A 24476-nucleotide genomic window follows, 5' to 3' on the forward strand; every position below is an offset into this window, starting at 1 on the left:
TTCTCTGGGCCCTGGCGAAATAAATATCGCAGAAAACATCAAACCTTTTGTTTGAGATTCTATGCGATACGAAAGATTTCATGTAATTCTTTTACCGTTATCTCCTTCGTGGTAACATTTTCGTCTGGCTCATTTAAAAATTTGAATTTTTAAATGCAAGTCTGCATTGACTTTATTAGCAGGGAACAAACACGTCTTCTTCCGATGATTGATGGAACACACCGAGGCGGGCAGCAGGCAAACGTTTGTTTATTGACGGTACGACTCACGGTAAGCTTAATGTGTGATTCAAATCTTTTTCAACTATCGCATAAAAAAAAAAAGATCGCGTTAACTGGAAATTTGCATCGTGTAAAGTGAAAAGTGGTATCATTTTTAAAATAGCGTTAACTGAATATCGCGTTCATCGAACTCGCGTTATGCGAGGCCTAGCTGTATAAAATATCTCTAGACTATGTAAAAATATTTTTTTTTTTTTTACGGATAATAACTAAAGAATCTTATGAGGGCAATAAAGAGAGATTATTTTGTAGGTTTGTAGGGCTTCCCAAAATTTGGTCCACTCTAATCAAAACGATTATTCTAAACATATGCTGCCAGCATATTGCTGTACTGGTTTACATAGGAAAATTTCTTAAAAACGTTCATATCTCCAAAAATAGTTGACGAAAAGTCACAAAAGGTCACCTGTAAATCCAGTCCAATTTCCTCTTTCTTCCAACACCATATGAGATCAGAAATTCGATGTTTTTCACAATAAAAATAACTTTTTTTCCACCGAGCCCACTATTCGCGTGACTACACTGGTCAGGGTATTCAGCGCCAACAATATCACCTTTTGTGTCCTTAAAAGATTATAGCTGATCTACAATCGATTAGTATCTATTAAAGTAGTAATGGTTGTGGGACTATATTTCAATGCAGGCATATGAAAGGCTAAAAGTAAATCTCTGTCACTGAAATGAATCGTAAGTGTTCCTTAGACAAATATTAAATGCAAAAATGGATGTAATCCCAAATTAAACTGCTTATTACTTCCAAGATGGCAGCTGACCTGGTATAATGCAGAATAGCTTTATAACGCCATCAAAGGTTGGACACCAATTCCATTAATCTCCCTTTTTTTTCGCATGTGTCAAATATGATCAATTCACGATTTGTTCCAGAGCATTTTCCAGTTCAGTGAACATTTACCGTTGCCAATTTTTTACAGGTTTCATGGAGCAATTAGCACAATTGCTATCTATAAAAACCATATCCTACGAATAAACTTTATAACACCACTTTTAATTTCTTTTGTTGTTTCAGTCATCTTAACGCTTTGTTTGCCTTTGTATTAGGCAAATACAGCTCAGGTTGGAGGCACCCATGACTAATTTAGAAAAAAAAGTCATATAATAATTCTCTTTATTTTTCTGTCTTTATTTTATTTTACTTTATTGATTGAACTATGGCTTTAGAAGGTAAGTTCAGTGATGCGAATATACTAAAAGTAGTCCTGGAAAGATGCAGCAGTGGTAAAGTTTACATGTGCTGTTTGGAAATCGGACGTATGTTTACTCTACATAACGTTAGTGTGTTTTCAAATTTTTTTCTTTTCTTTCTTTTTTTAATAAAAAAATTATATCCATTTAAAGTTCTCAAAAGAAAAAAAGATAAGCAAGGTTAGTTCAAGAAAAGCTAGTTGCAAAGCTAGTTGCATTTGAAAAGCTAAAATGGGGAAAGATGTAAGCACAGGTGTCTTGACATATAGGTGAGGGGAATGGATGGATAAAAGATGAAGCTAACCCATGGCAAGCAACAAGTGACTGATGCAAGTAAAGGTCTTCAGCCAAATCAGCTTAAGTCAATAGGCAACAGCCCACTGGATAAGGCCGTGTTCATATGGTTCACACAACAGTATGCAGAAAAAACACCTATATCTGGTGAAACTATCAAGAGTCAAGCTGAACAACAAAAACTGAAAAACAAATTAGACAACCAGTGCAGAATAAAAGCAAACAGGAAAGAACTAAAAACAAGCAAGGGCGACTCAGCCAATGGAAAAAAGAGGCATGGAATTTCGGGTGAAATTTGATCTGAAGACATTGAGGATGCTGATGATTATCTTTCACAGTTAAAAGTTATCATACAAGAAGGTGGCTATGTTCCAGAACAAATTTACAATTGTGATTAAACAGGACTTTGTTACTGCATGCTTCCCAATAAGACACCAGCTTGTAAATTCGATGAAGACTTTAAACTGATAAAGGATAGGATGACATTCTGTTTTGTGTCAATAAAACTGACACACAAAGTCAAACCACTGTGTGTAAGAAAATCATGGGCACCAAGGTGTTTCCACTACAAAAACGTGAAGTGTTAATGTTCTCATACTGTCACAGTAAGAATGCCTGGATGACAGCAGAGATTTTCAAGGAATGGTTTCATAAACTTTGTGCCATCTGTGAGTGATCATTTAAGAAAGAAAAATATGGAACCTAAAGTATTTTTGCTGCTGGACAACTGTCTTGCCCACCCTTCTGCAGAAAACCTAATAAGCCATGGTAGTAAAATAAAGGTGAGCTATTTGCCAAAGAATATGACCACAAAGATCCAACCTTTGTATCAAGGCATTATATTGACCTTCAAGATGCCCTAAAGGAAAAATTTAATCAAACAAACAACACTGGTTATTTGTTATTTGGTTTTTTAGGAGCATTAGCAACTAAGGCCATATTGCTCCGGGAATATGCAGTGGTCATTCCCTGACCCTTCCGCATCCTCCGTATTTGGTGGTGACGGGCTCGAACCCCGGTCTAATCAAGAAGCGTGTGCTACGCACTACTGCTCCTTCCCACCTGGCTACGGAGGCGCAACAACACTGGTTTACAGTGTATCTGGGGTGTGAGAAAAGTATGCGGCAGTTATTTATGCATATTTACTGATTACTCAACCGAAGTCCGTTTGTTTCTATTACATAAAGATTTTACACAATTCATTAATAAAAATATTATCTAGGTATTATATGCAAATGTGTACATACTATAGTTTCCGCAATGGTTTACAAGTTTTATACCCCCTATATTTGTAATCAGTATCAAATATTTGCCTCAAATACAACAGATTGTGCGTGTTTATCCCGTAACTATACACACTGCAAGGTAGCAGACCTTGACCCAGAAAGGTAGATGGCTCCCCACCCCGCTCTTCCGGCCCATCTGTGATTCCCAGAATTTTATTTTCCGAGTGGAGTCTGGGAGACTCCTGTGTATAGTTACGGGTTAAACTTGTCTGAGAATGCACTCACTTGTTTGTACAGTCCACTCAACCAGAGCCTATATAACTGGCACATTGCTTATGCAGTCACAGTACTCCTGTAAAAACCATTGTGAGCTCTGATTGTGTGTAGTTTTCTTTTAGTATGGCAACCAGAAAGTGTATAAACAGTCCCGACATATTTTATTACATATGTGGTTGTTTTGTTCCTGTAAAGCAGAGGCGAAATATTACCGATTTTGAAAAAAAAAATCGAATTATGCATACTTTGACATAAAACTAGGCGATCAGGATAAATTGTGGGCACCACATAAAGTATGCTATGCATGTGTCGAACATCTTAGAAAATGGAGTAAAGGAAAAAAGGTGTGCTTGCCATTTGCTATTCCTATAGTGTAGTGCGAGCCAGTAAGCCATGCCAAATGTTACTTGTGTATGTGACATTAAAAGTTACAATTCAAAAAATAAAAAGGAATCAAATATCCAGATCTACTGTCAGCCATAATACCAGTTCGGCGCGGACCTGATCTGTCTTTAAAACCTCCACCAGAAACTTTGGAATCAATATCTTCTTCCACCGAAGCAGAAGCTAAAGAGGTTAGTGAAGAGGAATGTTATCAACCAAAAAATATTTTAATGCCACAGCAATTCACACAAGTTAAACTGAATGATTTAGTAAGGGACTTAGGTCTTCCAAAGTATGGTGCTGAAATTCTGGAATCCAGACTTCAAGCGAAGAACTTACTTGCTCCAGGTACATCATTTTCCTGGTACAGAAATTGCAAAAGAGAGTTTATAAGTTCAGACAGTTTTTAAATTCTGTACAGTGGGATCAACTGATCATGTCACCAACAGCAAATTCTAAGTGGAAAGCATTCAAGGAACTAATCGTGGAAGCTACTAAAAGTTTCATACCTATTAAGAAATATTGTTCAAGGTTTAGCCTAAATGGTTGTTAAATGAACTAATGAGACTCGTGGCAGAGAAGAAAAATGCATGTGATGCATATAAATTATCAGGCGACACAGAAGCCTATGGCAGATAAAAGCTAGTCTGTAATCAAATCGCAAAGGCAGATTATGAGAAATCTTTGGCACAGGAGGCTAAGAAAAACAGCAAGGATTTCTTTACTTATATAAACTCTAAAAGGAAGGGGATGAATCTGATTGGTCCACTTGACATCGATGGTTCGACTGTTGATGATCCTGCTCAGATAGCAAACAAACTGAATGAGTATTTTGCATCTACATTCACACATGAGGAATTATTAAGGTTTGAAAATGGCAGAAGGTTATCAAATTGTAGCAGGATACTTAATGATTTTGTAATAACTGAGAGAAAAGTGGAGGAGAAATTGTTGAAGTTAAACATAAGAAAAGCACCTGGGGTGGATGGGATCTATCCAGTTATATTAAAGGAGGCGGCAAAGCAACTAAGCAAACCCTTAGCCATAATTATGAGAGCATCCTTGGACTCAGGGGAGGTCCCCACAGACTGGAGATGTGCAAATGTATCCCCATTTCACAAAGGGAGATTGAAGGGTGACACAAGTAATTACAGACCAGTTTAACTTCTGTTCCGGGTAAAATAATGGAGTCACCCTTTCATCTCCCTTTGTGAAATGGGGATACATTGCAGGATCATTTAAACAAGACTGCAGAAATAATTCAGACACAGCATGGGTTTTTTAAGGGAAAGTCTTGTCTGACAAATTTGATAGGATATTATGATGTGGTCACAAAGGAACTGGATGCAAAAAATAATTTTGATATCATATACTTGGATTTCAGGAAAGCTTTTGACACTGTTGCACATGGAAGACTACTGTACAAATTGGAGCATAATAGTATTAAGGGTAAGTTGCTACAATGGATAAAAGGATGGTTGAGTGGGAGAAGAAATGAGGGTGGTAATCAATAGTTGCTTCTCTTCATGGACTAAGTTATTAGTGGAGTCCCACAGGGTTCGGTGTTGAGTTCACTGTTGTTTTGTATATTTATCAATGATATTGATGAAGGTATATCAGGCTTAGTGTCGAAGTTTGCAGATGATACAGAGGTTGGCAGGGTTGTTAATGATAGTAATGGCAGTGTGCTACTGCAACAGGATCTAGATAGTTTGGGAAGATGGGCTGAGAAGTGGCAACTGAAGTTTAACATTGACAAATGCAAAGTACTGCATATGGGTAGAAGTAACCCTAGAGAAATGTACCAACTGTGTGGTACTACACTTAAGGTGGTATAAAATGAAAAAGACATGGGAGTAATTGTGCAGTCAGATATGACATTTTCTGAGCAATGCAGCCAGGCTGCCAGGGCAGGTCATGCGGTTTTGTCAGTGATATACAGGAATTTTGCTAGCAGAGAAAAGGAGGTTATTGTCCCTCTGTATACGGTGGTCAGGCCATGCCTTGAATACTGCGTACAGGTCTGGAGGCTTCATTTTAGGAAGGATGTAGATTTGCTTGGGCATTTACAGAGAAGGGCAACAAGACTGATGAGGGGAATGAAGGGATCCTCTTACCAAGAGAGGCTTAAGTTCTGCAAATTGCAGCGGCTGGAGACTAGGCACCTGCGAGGTTATCTGATTGAGGTGTATAAGGCCTCGAATGGGTTGAGCACGCTGAATTCTGATGGGATTCTTCCACTTGTTCAGATTACGAACCTAAGGGGACATAAATTCAAATTGAGGAAGGACAGATGTAGAGTAGATGTGCAGAAATTTGCCTTTAGCCAGCGGGTGGTTAATTGCTGGAACAAACTTCCATCTGTCGTTGTGGAAGTTGATAGGTTAAATAAATTTAAGGAGAACCTATACAACATTTAGAAGGAATTGCTTTGTAAATTTTTTTTTGACTGATGCTGCATAAGCTCATACACTTGCTTTCTTGCATCATATGCCACTACTGCTACTACAGTATTTTTCACAAGAAGGTCCTCTCGTATATTGCAGTGATATTGCTGGTTTAATAAGTGTCTTAGGAGCTCCATCATATGTTCATAGTGAATGGAGCCTATTTATAGACTCTTCTAAGACTAGTTTAAAAGGTGTTCTCTTGTATAATGGAGATAAGTACACATCTGTGCCAGTTGCTCATTCAGTCTACTTAAAAGAAACTTATGACAATCTAAAGTTCCTTCTGGAAAAAATTAAATATCAAGATCACGAATGGCAACTATGTGGAGACTTAAAAGTGTTATGTATGTTGGTTGGGGCAACAGGGTGGGTACACTAAAATGCCATGCTTTATTTGTGAATGGGATAGCAGAGCTAAAGCATTGCATTGGACAAAGAAGCAATGGCCTTGGAGGCACAATCTTACACCGGGGTCAAAAAATATTGTACACAAAAATTTGATGAAGCCAGATAAAATACTTTTACCTCCACTGCATATCAAGTTAGGCATAATGAAGCAATTTGTTAAAGCAATGAATAAGGATGATTTTAACTACCTTTGCAATAAATTTCCCGGTTTATCTGATGCAAAACTTAAGGAGGGTATCTTGATTGGTCCCCAAATTAGAAAATTTGTTTTAGACAGTCAGTTAGAAACTACTATGACTGACATTGAAAGTGATGCCTGGATATCTTTTAAAAGTGTAATGGAAAACTTTCTAGGAAATCATAAATCACAGAATTGTGAGAAAATTGTTCAAAATATGCTCGAAAAGCTTCGCAATTTAGGTTGCAATATGAGCATCAAAATTCACTTTTTGCACACTCATCTTGATTTTTCCCCTGAAAATCTTGCAGAGATGAGTGAAGAACAAGGGGAGAGATTCCATCAGGACATAAAGGAAATGGAGCAGAGGTACCAAGGAAGGTGGAATACAAGCATAATGGCCGACTACTGCTGGTGTTTAAAAAGAGAGAAACCTGGCACTGTACATAAAGAAAAATGATTAAACGTTCTTTTCAAACAAAGAGACGAAGATCTGATTAATGAAAGTTTCAGAATTTTGATTAATACTTATTAGTATTTATGTATTTTTTGATATATGAAAGTGTAATCCTATCAATTTGTCATTACTAAATACAATAAAATTATATACTTTCGTAAAAAACAATACTTTTTTATTTCTTAAATTGTGATCTATCTGGATGGATGTGATAGAAAAAAATCTAAGTCATATTTGAAATCACCGCAACATATTTCGGCAGTAGGACCTATTGAAATTCAAACCCCGGTGAACAAACTTAAATTTATAAACTAGTGTAACTGATGACGAACTGTCCATAACAGAATGCCTGAAGAAGAAGAAGCTCACACACTAGCTAGTGTTTCTGACTTGGCAGAGAAAGCATAGGGAACCATATCGGCATCTACAGTTGAGAAGTAATTGGGAGTGAGGCTTGTGTGAAGCATTTGCAATTGCACCTGACTCGGAAGAACAAGAAAAAGATGAGGAAGAAGAGTAATCGGAGGAAGAATCCGAGGGATTTACTCAAGAGGATGTCAATAAGGCAAATGCAGTTTATAAGGAAGTGGTTATGCAGTTTGGCAGTCACAAAATTTATGAGTGGATCCATATTGATGATGATTTTCCTACTTATGAATGCCAAGTGAGCAGACAATTGCAAAAAATGCTCTATGTCATGAGACACAAACTGAAGCCACATCTTGTGATAGCAGCGATGAAGAGGAAGATAACACATCACTTCCTCTGCCCATTAAAGTAACAGAGGCTTTAGCAGCCATGAAAGCTGCACTTCAATGGCTAGAATCAGAGAATGTATATAAATTCATGTCCTTCATTTGAAATCAATTATTGAAATTGGAAAAAAGATGAAAAGGGAAACAACAAAGCAGTCAACTGTAGATTCATTTATAAAAAAAAAAAAAACCCACAATGTAATCGGGTACTATGTAGACTGCATCAAGTACCTCACATCAGACAGTCATTTCAATGTCAAAATGCATGTCTTGTTATTTCTGAGATCATAATCTTTAGGTGCTTATCATTAATTCAATAATGGTTCCCCCCCCCCCCCCACTTTTAAATTGATAATGATAGAGTGCAGGTATTTTTTGAATTTTACATGTGCAAACTTGGTTGCATGTGAATTTTTGTTCTGAGCCATAAAATCGCAAAAAATTTGGATGAAATCTTTATCTCTAACACCCAAAAATAGGTATATGATTACAACATCTTTTTTTTATCTATTTTCGTTCATTCATGCATAATAATCATTATTTACAGTTATATCGTTTAGATTGATGGTTTCTAATGGTCAAACGTTAGTAAGTTTACGTCCAAATGTGTATATTCAATAAAACATGGATTCACTTATAACATTGTCCAAAATTTTGGACTCCATCATCTGCATTATATTGGGCTTATAATGAGCTTTGTCAGTACATGCAATAAAGGAATCGGAAACACCACACTAGAGAAGTCCAATTTGTCATGGCCTACTTATCTCTTGACAGAAACAAAAATATTTTGGGAATTTCCACATGATAAATACTCTCTTGAAAAAACAGTTACTGTAGTTTCTCCGTAAACACTTTGCTGTTTTTCTTCTCTTTAAAGGAAGTCTGTAATTAGCCTGATAGTCATCTCATTCTTGGAGCAATTTTAATGAAGTTAGTAACTTTGTAGTGATGGCTGTGCACTTTCCTAACACTGAATTAGATAGCTCCACTCCAAATTTTTTTGATATTTCAACATTGTTGTTATTGGAGTGAAGGTTTATTGGCACAAGGACTACTATAGCCAAAATGTGCAATTAAGGGATATATAGGTTTACCATTTTCAGATAACTGAATAACTCTGCTAAGCTGGCATCATCTGCAATAATGAATTAGTTCAAGTGGCTCTTGCAGTTTACAGTGATTAGAAAGAGGTGATCCTGGCATCAATGGAAAGGAGCACATTCAATAAGAATATGCCTTACAGTAAGTATGGACTGGTAGAGTAAGCCATGTGGTTGACCCTAGAAGTAAATCCAATCCATGTTGTTGTTGTTTGTTATTTAGGAGCATTAGCAACTAAGGCCATATTGCTCCGGGATATGCGGTGGTCATTCCCTGACCTTTCCGCATCCTCCGTATTTGGTGCGGGCTCGAACCCCGGTCTAATCAAGAAGCGTGTGCTTGGGAAGGAGCAGCAGTGCTATGCACTGCTGCTCCTTCCCAATCCATGTGTTAAGTTACTACATCCAATCCATGCTCTACCCAGACTGACCATTTTGCGACTGTTTAATCAGAAATTGGATTTTCATGTGGATTTTTTGTGACTGTTTAACCAGAAACTGGATTTTCATGTGGATTTTGCTTTATTTGAAAGCATTTATAGGTTTGGTTATGCCATATTTCAGTCCACCGTTCAGTATATATATCTCTCATATGACTTGGTTCATAGTTAGAATGGTGTCTTGCTGCTTGATCTGCATGTTCGTTTCCCAGTATTCCAGCACAGCTACAAATTTAGCAGAATACAGTCTTTTTATTGATTGTGATGAAATAATAACGTTTTAATTTCCTTCAACAGTGGATGATAAGTTTTAGAATTATCTTTTAGGGCCACCACTGTACTTAGAGAGTCCATATTGATTATGGTTCGGTAAGGTCATATGCGTTTCAATGGTTTTTGGGTTATCTCGTGTTATGATGCTAACTCGGATTGAAAATCGTGTTGGACTAAGTATCAATCCCTGCAGGACTCCTTCTTCCGGAATGTGAGATGCAGAAAGTACATTTTTATATCGGACCTGAAAAGAATGCTATTGCAGAAAATTTTGAATTATTTTCGGCAAATGGTAAAGGTCCATAATAATCCCATGATGCCATGTAGTGTCGAATGCATTTTCAAGATCTAGGTTGACCATAACTAGATGTTGTTTCATGACAAAGGCATTGCGGATATGAGATTCAGCTTTGATAAATACGTCCAGCGTTGATCTATTCTTCCAAAAGCCATATTGATGATCTGGAAGGAGATTTTGTGAAACCAGGATGTAAGCCTAGTATGAATAATTCTTTCAAAAATTTTACCCATGCAGCTTGTAAGCGATATTTTATAATTTACCGTAAGCGATATACCTATAATTTTCAACCCAGGAATGATCTTTTCCTGGTTTTGGTAAGGCAATAATGAAAGAATACGCCAGGAAGAAGGATAGGCATTTTCGGAGAATATCTGATTATAAAAGATTAACATGGTATGTATTCAAATCTTCTTCAAGTAAATGCTTCAGCATAATGCAATGAACTCCACCTGGGCCTGCTGCACTATTTGAAGATCTGTTTAATGATTCTTGAAGTTCTATGAATGTAAAGGGTTGGTTTTGCGGGAAAAAGCAGTGCATGGAAAAGTTGATTTTATATCGTTCTGCACTAGCTTTGATGTTCTGAAATGTGGACGCATAGGAGGCAGAAGCAGCGATTGTAGCAAATAATTCTGCAAATGCATTAGCAAGTTCTTCAGCTGTAGATAGGTTTTTCCCTTTCCAATGAAGTACTGGAGAGGGCAGACAAGCAAATTTCCCATTTAGTGCCTGTATTCTTTTCTGGATGAGGCATGTGTTGGTGTCTTTTGTGATTGTTGAGGCAAAAGCGATCCACGAGTCTCGTTTTGCTTTCTGTCTAATTTGCCTTGCTTTTGCTTTAAGCCTTTTATAAGCAATGAAGTTATTAGTGGTGGGATTCTTACGGAAATTATTCCAAGCTCGGTTTTTTTTCCTGTTTGGCAGTGAAGCAATCTGCGTTCCACCAGTAATTTCGGTGATTGCAATATGTCTTGGATTTTGGAATGTAGGTATTTGCAGCAGTCAGAATCTGATTGGTGATGTAAGTATTTATATTATCAATAGGTTCTTTTTTAATGTAAAGCCTGTCTAGAAGTATTTGAGAAAAACAACCCTCCCAGTTCGCCTTTTTAAACTTCCAAGAGGGTCGTTGATCGGGATTTGGTGTTACTCCTGTTTGTAAGGAGCAAATGATCGGAAAGTGATCACTGTTAAAAGGATCGGTTAATACAGACCATGTCATGATAGGAAAGATGGAAGGTGAGCAAATTAACAAGTCAATTTGAGAAGTAGATCCTGTAGGTAGGTGGATGTAGGTAGGAGATCAAGAGTTAAATAAATTCCTCAATCAACTTGCCTCTTCTGTCCATTGTAGCTGATCCCCACAATGGACGGTGTCCATTAAAGTCACCGAAAAGACAAATTGGAGTTGAAAGTTGTGTAATGAGGTTGTCAAGTTCTGAAAGGGTAGTAGAGATGGTGGAATATAAATCGAAACAATGGTAAGTGAAATACCAACTGCAATCCGAGCTGCCATAGCTTATAGGGTGGTTCTTAATTGGATCGGTCTGGATGGTATGCTAGAATTTACAAGAATGGCTACTCCTCCATGAGCAGGAGACTTTGGGCTTCTATCTCGTCTATACATCATATAATTTGAGAATTTCGGCGAAACTTGGGGTGACAAGAATGTTTCCTATAGGCGTATACCTATGGGATTAAACTGAGAGATTAAATCCCTTAAGTCATCAGAATTGCTGCTTAGTCCTCTACAATTCCACTGTATGATGTTAGGCATTATTTTGGTTTGGCTGAGGATGATTCATCTGACTGTTTTTTGTATGCGGGCATTTTTTCAGTCTTTTTTTTGAGAATAAGGGGGGGGGAGTCTGGTATCCATAGTTTCATTGGCACTATGGATACCAGAGTTCTTCATAATTTGGGTGTATATCCACTTCCATAGTGTTGGTGTGTGGATCAGTTTCCTTACAGTCTTTATTAAGTTTCAATTTTTCTGTGTCATTTGAGACTGTCACAGTATCAGTTGGGATATTAATTGGGGTGGTGGTGGCATTGCTGGTTTTAGTTTTAGAATTTTCTTTTCCAGTGGTTGATAAGGTTGCTTTAACCCAATTAGCTAGTGAGACGTTGGGCGGTATTGACACATCTGTTTGAATTGCAATTGAATGAAAACTTCAGGTTCTAGAGGCATAAGATGAACCACAGTGGTCAACATTATTTGGATATGTGACTTTATGTTCTACTTTATATTTTTGGATTTTCCTACCTGTCTTCCACATTTCACATGATTTAGAAAAGGCTGGGTGATTGCCTTTGCAGTTGGGGCAAATGGGAATTGCAGCTGGACAATATGCCTGCATATGATCTTTTGCTCAACAAATAGGGCAGATGGTGTCACCTCTGCATGCCTGCTGTGAATGGCCATATTTCTGGCATTTAAAACAGCAAAGAGGATTCGAGATGTATGGACGAATTCGGCAGTTTAAATATCCAGCTTTTACTGAGGGGGGCAAATCAGGAGTACTAAAAGTTAAAATGATGGAACGAGTTGGAATGACATTTCCATCTTTTTTTGCCATTATTCTTTTAGCACTGATTACCTTTTGATTGCTAAGTTCTTGTACTAACTCCACCTCAGACACTATAATTAAGTCCCATTCCGTGATGATGCCTTTTGATGAATTTAAGGTATTGTGGAGAGTAACAGAAACTGACAACCCACCAAATGTCGTCTTTAATAGCCATGCTGAATGTTTGGTGGTGGCTGTTTCAATCAGGAGATCTCTGGATTGTAGTTGCTTTACCTTTTTGGTGATCCTGCAATAGATTCAAGATGTCTTTGAATTATGAATGGAGAAAACTTACCCACAGGCTGGGTAGACAGAGAGTGACATGATGGCTCCTTTTGGCCCTGGGGCCAAAAGGAGCCATCTCTTCGAGCCATCTTTTCCAACCAGGTTACCGGCCCAGCCAAGGGGAGGCAGGAGCAGTGCGACGAGGTGACCAAGCGGCCGAGTTAGTAATTAGTATTTATAGAAAAAGAGAAACAGAAAGGTGGGTTCCTTTTCTGGGTCTTTGCCTCAGGTAAGAAGGGAAGTGCATAATTTGTCAGCTTCAACTACCTATAGAGGCAACTTATTCCAGTAATCAACAACTCACTGAACAAAAGAAAACTTTCTACAATCTAATCTAAACCCCATTCCCAGGTAATCTGAATTTATGGCTCCTAGTTCTGGAATTCTTTATGAGTGAAAATGTCATCTTTGTTCATTTTACTAATCCTCTCTCAGAGCTGTATAAACCTCAATCAGGCCCACCTCAAAACTAAACTACCTAGTTGCATACTTAGTAGCCCACATACTTAGTCTTTGCAGTCCTTTTGCCGATCTCACCATGTGAAATGACCATCTTTAGACCCTTACAAGAATCTCAATGTCATTTTTTCAATGAGGTCTCCATACTTGGATACAGTAGCCCAAGTGCAGTCTTGCAATTGCCTTATACAGTGAGATTAGGACCTTGCTATTATTATAGGCTTATAAATTGATAAATAATTGAAAGGACACCATGGACTTTCCTAGCCACCTGTTTATACTGCTCAGAGAACTTCATATTTTGCCATATCATAACCTCCAGATCCCTTTCTTCCTCTTTTGTTTTTAATTTGAATTTATGGCTCCTAGCTCTTTAATTCTTTATAACAGTGAAAGTTAAGTAACAGTTATTTTGGGGTTTGTGAGTCCTTGAATTTTTCTGCATTAAAACAGGGCTAATGCGTTTCTGACCATTCATAAAGACTGTTCAAGTCATACTGAAGGAGAACTGCTTGGCATTAATCATTAATGACTTTCCCAATGTTAACATCATCTGCAAATTTTAATATCATGCACTTTATCGCTTCACTGATGATTATGAAAACTGGAAACCACAGTGGTCGAAGAACTGATCCTGTGGAATCCCATTATTGTTGTTACCAGTCTATTTGCCAGTAAATGTGTCAAAATAGCTTACCCAATTAGTTAAACATGATTTTCCCTTAACAAAACCATGTTGTATATCCTTTAGAATGCTATTTCCATCTAAATATTCCTGGGCTGCACTCTTAATCATTAACTCCAAGATTTTTCTAGAAACTGAAGTCAGATTAACCAGTTTGTAGTTATCAATTTCACTCTTAGAACTATCTTTACATATTGGCGATACATTGGCACTTCTCCAACACACCTTTCGTCCTTGAGGTTGTCACAGACATTCTGTCAGATATGCCAGACTAGCTGTACTTGCTACCTGGGAGTCTAAAATGCTGATGGAACTGATATTCGAGTGACATTCAAGTAAAGTGGACCCAATTTCGGCAAAGTCCAGATGGTCTGTGACAGCCAAATCCTCTGCTTGCACCTTCACAATGGCGGGACTTTTAGTAACCCTAGGTATAAAACCTCCATGCACATGCACATTGTGGGTAACCACCCATGTGTGAATCAATGTAAGCAGGGGTCGAGGTGTGGCGCCCACACCACATGGAGGAATGCCACCCCTCTGTGTTACCAGGCAATATTAGGTGGTAGATGACTCATCAACTGCTGAATTACCACCATTTTTCTTATTGGAGGCTTGAAGTGGTGTTTAGTCTCCAGAGCTAATTTCAGGTCAACCCTTCCCCATCTCTTCCATCATGCAGTATGACTGATGACTTTTGAGGTTATGATGAACATCATGGCGAGATCCAATCTTCCTTACATTTCGAGGTTACAGTTCTAAAACAGTATTCGCAGGCTGGCTAGAATCGCTAGGTAGTACACCGGAACGAACCTATCGGTTACTCTTTAGGAGGCTTCCGGATCAGCTAGTGTATAATCTTGCTAACCCTACTCTGCTAGATAGTGACTGGAGGGTGTCCGAGTGGTGTGTATGCGGGGGGGGGCATTGTTGAGGCGCCGTTATGTCAAGGATATCCTGAAAGAGGCCTCTGAGGTCGGGAAATAAGTGAATTCATACGCGCAAACCATTAGATGTTTACTGTAACTAAAATTTTACAAATAACAAAGAAGAATACCGTATTTCCCCATATATAAGATGCAACTTTTTTCGAAAAATTTGGGGTCTAAAAACTGTGTTTTTAGACCCCAAAATTGTAGATTTTTTTTACTTGCATTTCCCGATTTTTCGCACTTGTTGTCTTTGCGCTCATTGTTTCGCACTTGTTACCAGTATATTAGGTTACGTTTTGCCACGTTCTGCCCAGAAATGGCTCAGAAAAGATTTTTCATACAGTGCTGAATTCAAGTTAAAAGTGATCCAGTTTGCAAAAGTGAATGGAAATCGTGCTGCTGAACATAAGTTTGTTCCTCCTCCAACTGAGAAAACAATCCAAGACTGGCTACGGGAAGAAGAAACCCTACTGAAAACGCAACAGCAGAAGAAGGCCATTAGAGGCAAGTCAGCAAAATGGCCTGATTTAGAGAGGGAATTGAAGATATGGATTGAGGAGCAAAGGGCAAATGGAATTCCTGTGTCCACAAAGATGGTTCAGCAGGAGGCAAGAAGAATTGCTGATGAAAAAGAAGTTACTGATTTCAAAGGAGGACACAATTGGTGCTTCAGGTTCATGAATCGGAATGGATTAAGCATGCATACACGTGCCAGACTTGCCCAAAAGATGCCTGAAAGCTATGAGCAGAAGGTCCTTGAATTTCATCGTTTTGTCATTCAATATCGGAAGACACATCAGTTTGAGTTGGGACAGATTGCAAATATGGATGAAGTCCCCCTTCAATTTGATGTCCCAAGTAACAGAACTGTTGATAAGAAGGGGGTGGAAACTGTAACTGTGAAGATAAGTTACAGTGGACATGAAAAGAGCTATTATACAGTTGTTCTAGCTTGTTGTGCCGACGGAACCAAGCCGCCTCCTATGCTGATTTTCAAATGCAAAACAATGCTAAAAGAAGACATTCCTCGAGGAGTGACTGTCCACGTTCATGACAAGGGTTGGATAGATCAGGATGGGATGAAGATCTGGTTTGAGAAAGTTTGAAGACCAGGTGGGCTCTTATGCAAACCAGGAGACCAGGTGGGCTCTTACGTATTGGTGCTTGATCAGTTCAGGGCACACATAACAAAAAATACAAAGATTGCTGCAGAGCAAAAAACAAAACTTGCCATCATACCTGGAGGCTTGACATCCCAGCTCCAACCACTTGATGTCAGCATTAACAAACCCTTCAAAGCTGCAATGAGAGACGAATGGAACCAATGGATGAAGTCTTCTGGGGACAATTTGACACCAGCAGGAAGAGTGAAGAAACCAACTATAGGAGAAGTTTGTACCTGGGTGAAACGATCCTGGGATAATATCAAGATTGAGATCGTTGTCAAGTCATTTAAGAAGTGTGGCATTTCAAATGCCATAGATGGAACTAAGGACGAGGCAATATATGAAGACAGTGATTCGTCATCAGACACAGATGAGGACAAGCTAATGGATGGGAGTTTTGGTTTTGACGGTGATGAGTTGTATGAATTTTATGATGAATAAAACTTGAGTTCAATAACTTTATGTAATACATTTTTTTTCAAATTTTGGGCCCCAAAATTAAGGTGCATCTTATACATGGGGAAATACGGTATATAAAAATATTATATAATTTACTAAAATTTACAATAAACTGATGGCTGTATATTACGGAATTCTAAAACTATAATAAAATCATTTACTATAAAATATGCTAAAATATAAAGATTAAAAGCGCTAAAAAAACTCAAACCTTTCGAGAGCGTCAGCTCTTTTCCTCAACAGTGATAAGACTTCCTGCAACATCTCCTATATAACAGGCTCACGGTACCTCCACACGTGGTATTCCTTCGTGTGGTTCCCTCGGCGCATGGACAGAACCGGAAGCGGAAATGGCTCGGGTACGTGGCAAACAAAATCATTCATCCGTACTGCTGACAACTGCTTCAAAAATGAGATGTATGTGTATACCTCTGTCTCTATTCATGGTATTCTTACTGGATGAGCCAATCTGTAAACCCTCAAGCCACTTATGCTCCTAGTACCCATGCGCGTGGTCCACGATGAGGAGATCTGATGGATCAGAGGAGATCATGTCCTCTGGGGAGATTTGATGCTGCTTCTCCCAAAAATGTTCGGCCACAGCAGACTTATAATCAGCAGTTCTTATAGCATTTAAATGCGCCCCCAGACGATCCCTGAGCCATCGTTTTTTCCCCCCACAATCCAGGCATTCTATTCTGTATACAACTCCAATACTGAGATCGTTTTGTATACGGTCTTTCACCTGGGATACAGCTGTGCACAGCGTGTCTTATATCCCCGTAAAATTCTCTCTAAATGCTCAGTAAGGCCCGGATAGTAGGGGATGTATGCGGTGGCTACCAGAATGAATGGCTCTCTTCGTTCAGACACCCCTCTACTATATTTGTTCAGAATCCTCTGGGGTATCCGCATTTTCTAAGGTCTGCTGTGACACGATTAATTTCCTTTTCTTTATACTCAGAAGTGGTGCAGTGTGATCCTGTTCTATCAAATAGAGCTTTCACTACACTGTTCTTATATCTTCCAGCTTGTGCTGAGTTGTAGTGGGTGTACTGGCCTCTACACATGGTTTTCACATGGGTGTCTGAATGTAGGGAGCCGTTCATTTCGGTAGCCACTGCATACATCCCCTACTATCCGGGCCTTACTGAGCATTTAGCGAGAATTTTACGGGGATATAAGACACACTGCATACAGCTTCCCAGGTGGAGGCTGCGCACAGCTGTATCCCAGGTGATAGACCGTATACCAAAAGATCTCAGTAGTGGAGTTGTATACAGAATAGAATGCCTGGATTGTTGGGAGTGTTATGTGGGGGAAACAAAACGACGGCTCAGGGATTGTCTGGGGGGCACATTTAAATGCTATAAGAACTGCCGATTATAAGTATGCTGAGGCCGAACATTTTTGGGAGAAGCAGCATCAGATCTCCCCAGAGGACGCAATCATCGTGGACCATGCACATGGGTACTGGGAGCGTAAGTGGCTTGAGGGTTTACGGATTGGCTCATCCAGTAAGAATACCATGAATAGAGACAGAGGTATACGCATACATCTCATTTTTGAAGCAGTTATCAGCAGTACGGATGAACGATTTTGTTTGCCATTTCCGCTTCTGATTCTGCCCATGCACCGAGGGAACCACGTGAAGGAATATCACGTGTGGAGGTACCGTGAGCCTGTTATATAGGAGTTGTTGCAGGAAGTCTTATTACTGTTGAGGAAGAGAGCTGACGCTCTCGAAAGCTTCAAGTTTTTTTTTAGCGCTTTTAATCTTTATATTTTAGCATATTTTATTATAGTTTTAGCATTCCGTAATATACAGCCATCAGTTTATTGTAAATTATAGCAAATTATATAATATTTTTATATATTCTTCTTTGTTATTTGTAAAATTTTAGTTACAGTAAAATTCATCTAATGGTTGGTGTATGAGTAATTTAGATTACAGTATAGTTTAGGGCTAAAGCCTCAGGTTAAGTAAATAGTTTAACTAATGTACAAGATAGTACAAGGATTTATACTTCGCAACTGGGTTGTCATTGTTGCAAAACCAGGGTACCTGCCCACCCCCTGATGAGGAGCCAATATGCTCTGAAATGGTGCCATATGGGTGATGGTATCTGCTGAGAATAAGTAACAATAGTCTTCTCCTATGGTGAAGTGTTACTTATTCGAGGTAGTGCAATATCATGGCAACTCGTTGTGAAGGTATTCACAATATGGGATATACTTAATGATGCCAATTTATAACTACCTTGTAGTAGGCTATGTACAGAAATGATGCAAATGCACTAACTTGTACATTAGTCATCTAGTTTATTTAAAAATTTTGTTCCAAATAACGAGTTTCCCTCCCACTTATTCCAATCAATTAGGGCCAAATAAAATTGAAATCACCCATAATAAGACATATAAACTTGCTCACCCATTCCATCTCTGTAGAGATTCTTGTTATACTCTTCGCAATCTTCTGGTCCATAGATTACTCCCACTCTCATAATACCTCTGCTTCCAACTAACTCACACCACAGAGTTTCTAAGCTTGCAGGTGTAACTTGTACTCAGCAGAAGATTACTCCCACTCTCATTATACCTCTGCTTCCAACTAACTCACACCACAGAGTTTCTAAGCTTGCAGGTGTAACTTGTACTTGGCAGAAGCTGTTTTCACATGCAGGCCACTTTTGATAAGGAGCATGACAATACCACCCCTTCTATCTTTCCAACCCTTCGTAAATACATTGTACCTACCACAGTGGATCTCACATCCCCATTTGTTAGCCCCCCATCAAGTAAGCATTAGTTGTCTTAACCAAGAGTTCAAATTCACCCATTTTAATGACAAAACTCCTGATTTCACTGCAGACACAGTTAAGACTAAATATTCTTCTCCAGTTTACCACCCTAACACACCATGTGAAGTAATTCAGGCTTGTTTCCCTAGCTTTATCTTCCCATTCATTTGAAAAGCTGTTACTCTCAGAACATCTTGGCAACATTGGCTACTGCAGGAAACAAACAAGAATTCTTGAGATGTGTTCCAGCACTATTGAGATAAATGTGTGTCCATATTACCCTCCTTTTTCCTAACTATCAGTTTTCCTAAACCCTTAAGGTATCCTAAATGATACTGGAAAAAACATTTGCACCACTTGAATTCTGAGCAATAAGTCAGGTTCAGGATGCAGACAGAGCAGCCATTATACAGTGCCTGTTAATCTATTTTATTTATTGAGATCTATGTCTATTGTTCAATGGAGCACATATTCTGTGAGTGACAAGATATTGTGAGATCGCAGCATAGAGGTAGGTATCTGCATGTGCTGGAACATTCTGCACTATTGTGCTCATTATGACCATGAAGAGCACAGCCCTGAGCACCATTTCTTGTGATACATCTTCTTCAAGGATTTGGGACAGAGTACTGTGATAATGCACTTGAAATGTTCTATATTGTAGAAAATTCGATATAATCATTGGCAGCTGACCCCAAAGTCCCATATTATGTAGAGCTTTAAGAATGCCATAGCACTGGGTGGTATGAAAAGCTTTTTTTTTTTCCCACATCTATGCATACTACAAGATGTTCATTTCATACGTTCATAGAAGCATCCATATGTTCAATTCAGCCTTAACCATAGATTCTTATTCATCACAGTTTTAGATTCTAATTATGAGTACCATGCTAATCAGCTGTGGATCCTCTTTCCCAGTGTCTTATGCAGGCAGCTAGTGAGGGACAGTGGGTGATAGTTATGTGGATCAGATTGATCTTTTCCATGTTTGGGGGAAGGCCAAAACTCTTAAGTGATGTCAAGAACTTGGGTAGTTACTTTCAGAGAAAATCCTGTTAAAGAACAGTAATAATGAATTCATGGCTTTGTACTCTAACTTTTGAAGTATGATGTAATATATCCCACCAGGTCCTGATTCATTATGCACTTATCTTTTAAAGATTCCTGCAGTTCAAATATGGTAAAGGACTGATTATATGGGAAAGTGTAAAAATGTCTTAATTTTTACTATTACGTTTGCCTTTGAGCGCTGTTACTTTGCCAATTCACCTTATACTTTTTGTCACTACTGTACTTGTAGTGTGATATTCACTCCGTGTATAAGACTGTTCTTTTTTTTAGCTTATGCACGTTGGCACCGCGCTAGGAAAAAAACAGCAGTTGAAATACTATTCCATCCATCTTTATGAGTCCAACTGATTCACAGCAAGAGATCATTACTCGATCGGATCTGACGAACATCATGGATGTATTATTTATAAAACTATGAGAAAGTAAATGACTTTCGTCGGAGGAAAGAGAGTAATGACAATTAAGAAACATACTTTAGGGTGAAATCTGAACCTCATAATTATGGGGTGATTGTTTTCTGGAAATTCCTTGTGTTGGGGAAAGGACTTTAGATCTAGTGACTACTGCTGGGCAGTCTGGAAATTTCACCCCATGCAGATGTGAGGTTCCGCTTTCTCCTCATAAGTTCCATTTTCACTGTATCGAGTCTCCAAAATAACAATCCCTGGGATTTTAATTTCCCCACGAAATTAGTGTTTTAACCAATAGAAGCTTTGGAAACTCTAAGAGGGGGGACATATATATATATTCAGATCAGAGATAAAGAAAGGAGATGGAGAGACACAGAAGGAGACAAAGAGATGAAGAGAGTCTTGTCCTGTGCGAAGCACTTCTCTTTTCTTGAGGCTATCTCGTCAAAAATGTTTTGAGAATCTTTTGCTGCTGGCTCCTGTTCCTAGATGCCTGTTCCTGAATATAGCAAAGATTATTCTGGTAAGTCACCCTATATTTACGACACGATAGTTTAATAGAATGAAAGTGTCGGACATTCATACCAGACTCTTTATTTATTAGTGTCTACTGAGAAACATCCCTCCTCGTAGGAATATTCACTAAGGTAGCATCTATCTCACAACACTTAGAAATTAGAGTATAAGATTGAAAAGGTCCATTTGTATTAATATAATACCGTAAGTTATGACTGTTACATACTAAGTCTGTATAGTACACTTACATATACACCCCAGATACTAAAACTGGAGGATGAGTGTTGGCTCCGAGAGTACGGGCAGTGCCAACTGAAGACCACATGAAGAATGCAGACATGTTTGTACACATGTATTATTAGCCTTATATCGTTTTATCCTCTTTGATAAGAAATAGAGCTCTTATATAATTAGTATTTTACACCTGTTTTCGTATGCTAGAATTAATGAACCATGTTTTGTTTAATCCTTGCCTCTTAACCATTCTCTTGCTACACGTCATCGATAGCACAAGTTTTATAGTAAAAGAATCATAGTTTTGCAGCATTCTGAGGTCTAACTTATGGGAGGATTTCAGAATGAAAAACAATGCCAATTTCGTTGTTGCAAGTCTATTCTCCACATTGCAGAATAGGTCTTGAGAACACAAGATTGTTGTCCTAGTATATAATCCACTATTCAATCGTATAAGACCTAGGTGTTTTCTGGAACATCAATATTAAAGAATAAACTTGTCTGGAAATCTTGTTATATACATTTCATCTTGAATAATATTAAGAATTGAATGTCTTAATCTCCATTTGAAGAATGATTTCCAGAAAAACTCCTGTGGAACAAAAGATAACTTGGTACTGAAATTTAATGTGTGCCACTCAACTTTTGTTTTATTTTGTTGGACTGACGATTCATACACTGATATGGCTGAGACTTGGAGAAAACATTCTGCCATAGCATTTGCTATTTCGGTTGGAGAGTAGAAGTCCTTCCCATTCTAACTTAAAATTGGCGAGGAGCCTGGTGGAAATTTACCATTCAGTTATTTTTTTTAAATCACCTTTCAAATTATTCTGCTATCTGTACTTACTTTATGTCCTGGTTAGGGGTCTGTGACATGGATGGAATGCTTCCACTTAGTATGGTATGAAAAGCCTAGCAGCTTCTATGATTAATTCTTTGAATGCTTCAAATTTAGAATTTGCTGATGGTAATGTCATCAGTTGGTCCCACTGTATAGAATTTTGAAAGACCACTGCAGTCACCTTTACGAAAGAAAAAATCCTTCTCTTTACCCTTGATTGTAGTTACATCTTTAAGTAAATCCCAAATCAATATACTATGGTCACTACCACCTAGTGTTTCTTTTATCTGCAGATTCTTAATGCATGAATTATCGTTGCTGATAATCAGATCAAGAGTACTACTCACTCTTGTTGCCTCTCTAACATTCTGCTGTAGAAAAGTCATGCTATAAATCCACAAATGTCTTGCTAGTCTGTGAGTGACCAACCCAAAAGTTCCAATCAATATCTAGAAAGTTAAAATCCCCCATTATAAGGCATTCTGATTTACTGCCTCACTCTATTTCTGTGTACAACTGTTCACTGTACTCATCATTAGACCTATAACATACTCCTACTCTCATTTTTGCTTTTCCAGTGCTTTGTTTTACACCAAACTAACTCAACACTGTCCACCCATGTCAACTGGATGTGCTGCCTTAAATTTTATGTGCTTTTTAACTAAAAGCATAACCCCCTTCCAATCCTGTCTGTACTTTCTGTAAACATTGTACTGTCCATATTGAAATTTTGCACTGCTTATAACTGAGTGACACCACATCTCTCATATCCCAACAATGTCTGTTTTTGATGTCTTGACCAGCACTTTAAAATTCATGAAATGTATTCACTATGCTCCTAGAACTGGTGTAGACGTATACATGCAAATGTATACGTGTACACTGTTCTTACTCCCATTTCAAGAATTACTAATTCTTGAATTCTTGGGATTTCAAGAATTACTAATTCTTGAAATCCCAAGCTCCTCGCTTTCAAGGCTGCTGCTCATTCCAAAAGAAGCAGTACATGAATCACTTTCATTTCTGTCTGCAGCTATTGTTAATCTATTGGTCTGTGTATTCACACTCCCTCCACCAAAAACGATAGCGGTTTTCCGATTCCACCTAATGCTGTCTGTAATGTAATGCATTGCACTGGATATAAAAAAACTGCAGAATAACATTTGTGGTTTTATGGCTAACTGAACAATTAATGTAAACTATTCTCATCATAGCTTTATTCTTTAACAAAATTAAGAAAAAAATTATTCAATTTTTAAAAATTCCGATTTTAATGCAGGTTTATTATTTTTTGGAAAAATAAAAAATGGAGCAAAATTATGTTTGTACATTAATACAGAGAACTCTATGGTACTAACTCTAGTATGATGGTGAGATGCAGAAGGGCTCAAATAAAATCAAAAAGATGGATTCTACGTTGTAATCTGGAGAGTTGCAGCTATGTATTTATAATACTCCTAGCAACAATTTCGAATTTAACCAGTAATTGCATCTAGAATAAACATTCAAATTACACACCCTCACTAACTCAGTGGACTTTTCCTCCAGTTGTGCTTCCAGCCTCTGTATTCTGTCTTCAACTGTACCATGCCGCTCTTGGGCCTATAAATCAAATTAAAAAATAACTATATCTCAGTTATATAAGTAATATGAAGTTGACAATAATTACTTTCACAATGCAAGATAAAAGAGAGATAAAACTGTAAATAGTTAATTAAGTACCTAAGCTTGGCAAGTTAAATTTAAAAATATTACCATCCTTCATGATAAAACATTAATGTCTGATTCATGATTGACTATAATGTCTAAAAAACATTATGGGAATCCTATTGTCTCAAAACTTGAATTAAAACCATGAAACACACTACAATATGTTGTAGAGAAAATTTCTGTAATCGAGACCCACTAATATTCATAAAATCGGACAAATGTTAACTTATAGTAATTTGAACTTGTAGAGGATCCATGTCCTCATTTTAAATTAAATTTTCTAATTTTAAATAAAATTTTATTAT

General features: G+C 38.0%; 1 protein-coding gene across 1 annotated transcript in view; it reads right to left on the minus strand.

Annotated features, from left to right (window-relative positions):
* LOC150077286 (liprin-alpha-1-like) overlaps window positions 1–24476 on the minus strand; it is a 1048988-nt gene that overhangs the window by 544603 nt on the left and 479909 nt on the right. Inside the window, exon 9 of the mRNA XM_090386159.1 lies at window positions 23980–24063. Within this exon, the coding sequence (XP_090242285.1) occupies window positions 23980–24063 (84 nt within the window). The remainder of the gene's footprint in view (window positions 1–23979; window positions 24064–24476) is intronic.

Source organism: Mastigoproctus giganteus, chromosome 12 (genome assembly GCF_048544385.1).
Source record: "Mastigoproctus giganteus isolate SK-2022 chromosome 12, ASM4854438v1, whole genome shotgun sequence".
NCBI classification, from domain to species: domain Eukaryota; kingdom Metazoa; phylum Arthropoda; class Arachnida; order Uropygi; family Thelyphonidae; genus Mastigoproctus; species Mastigoproctus giganteus.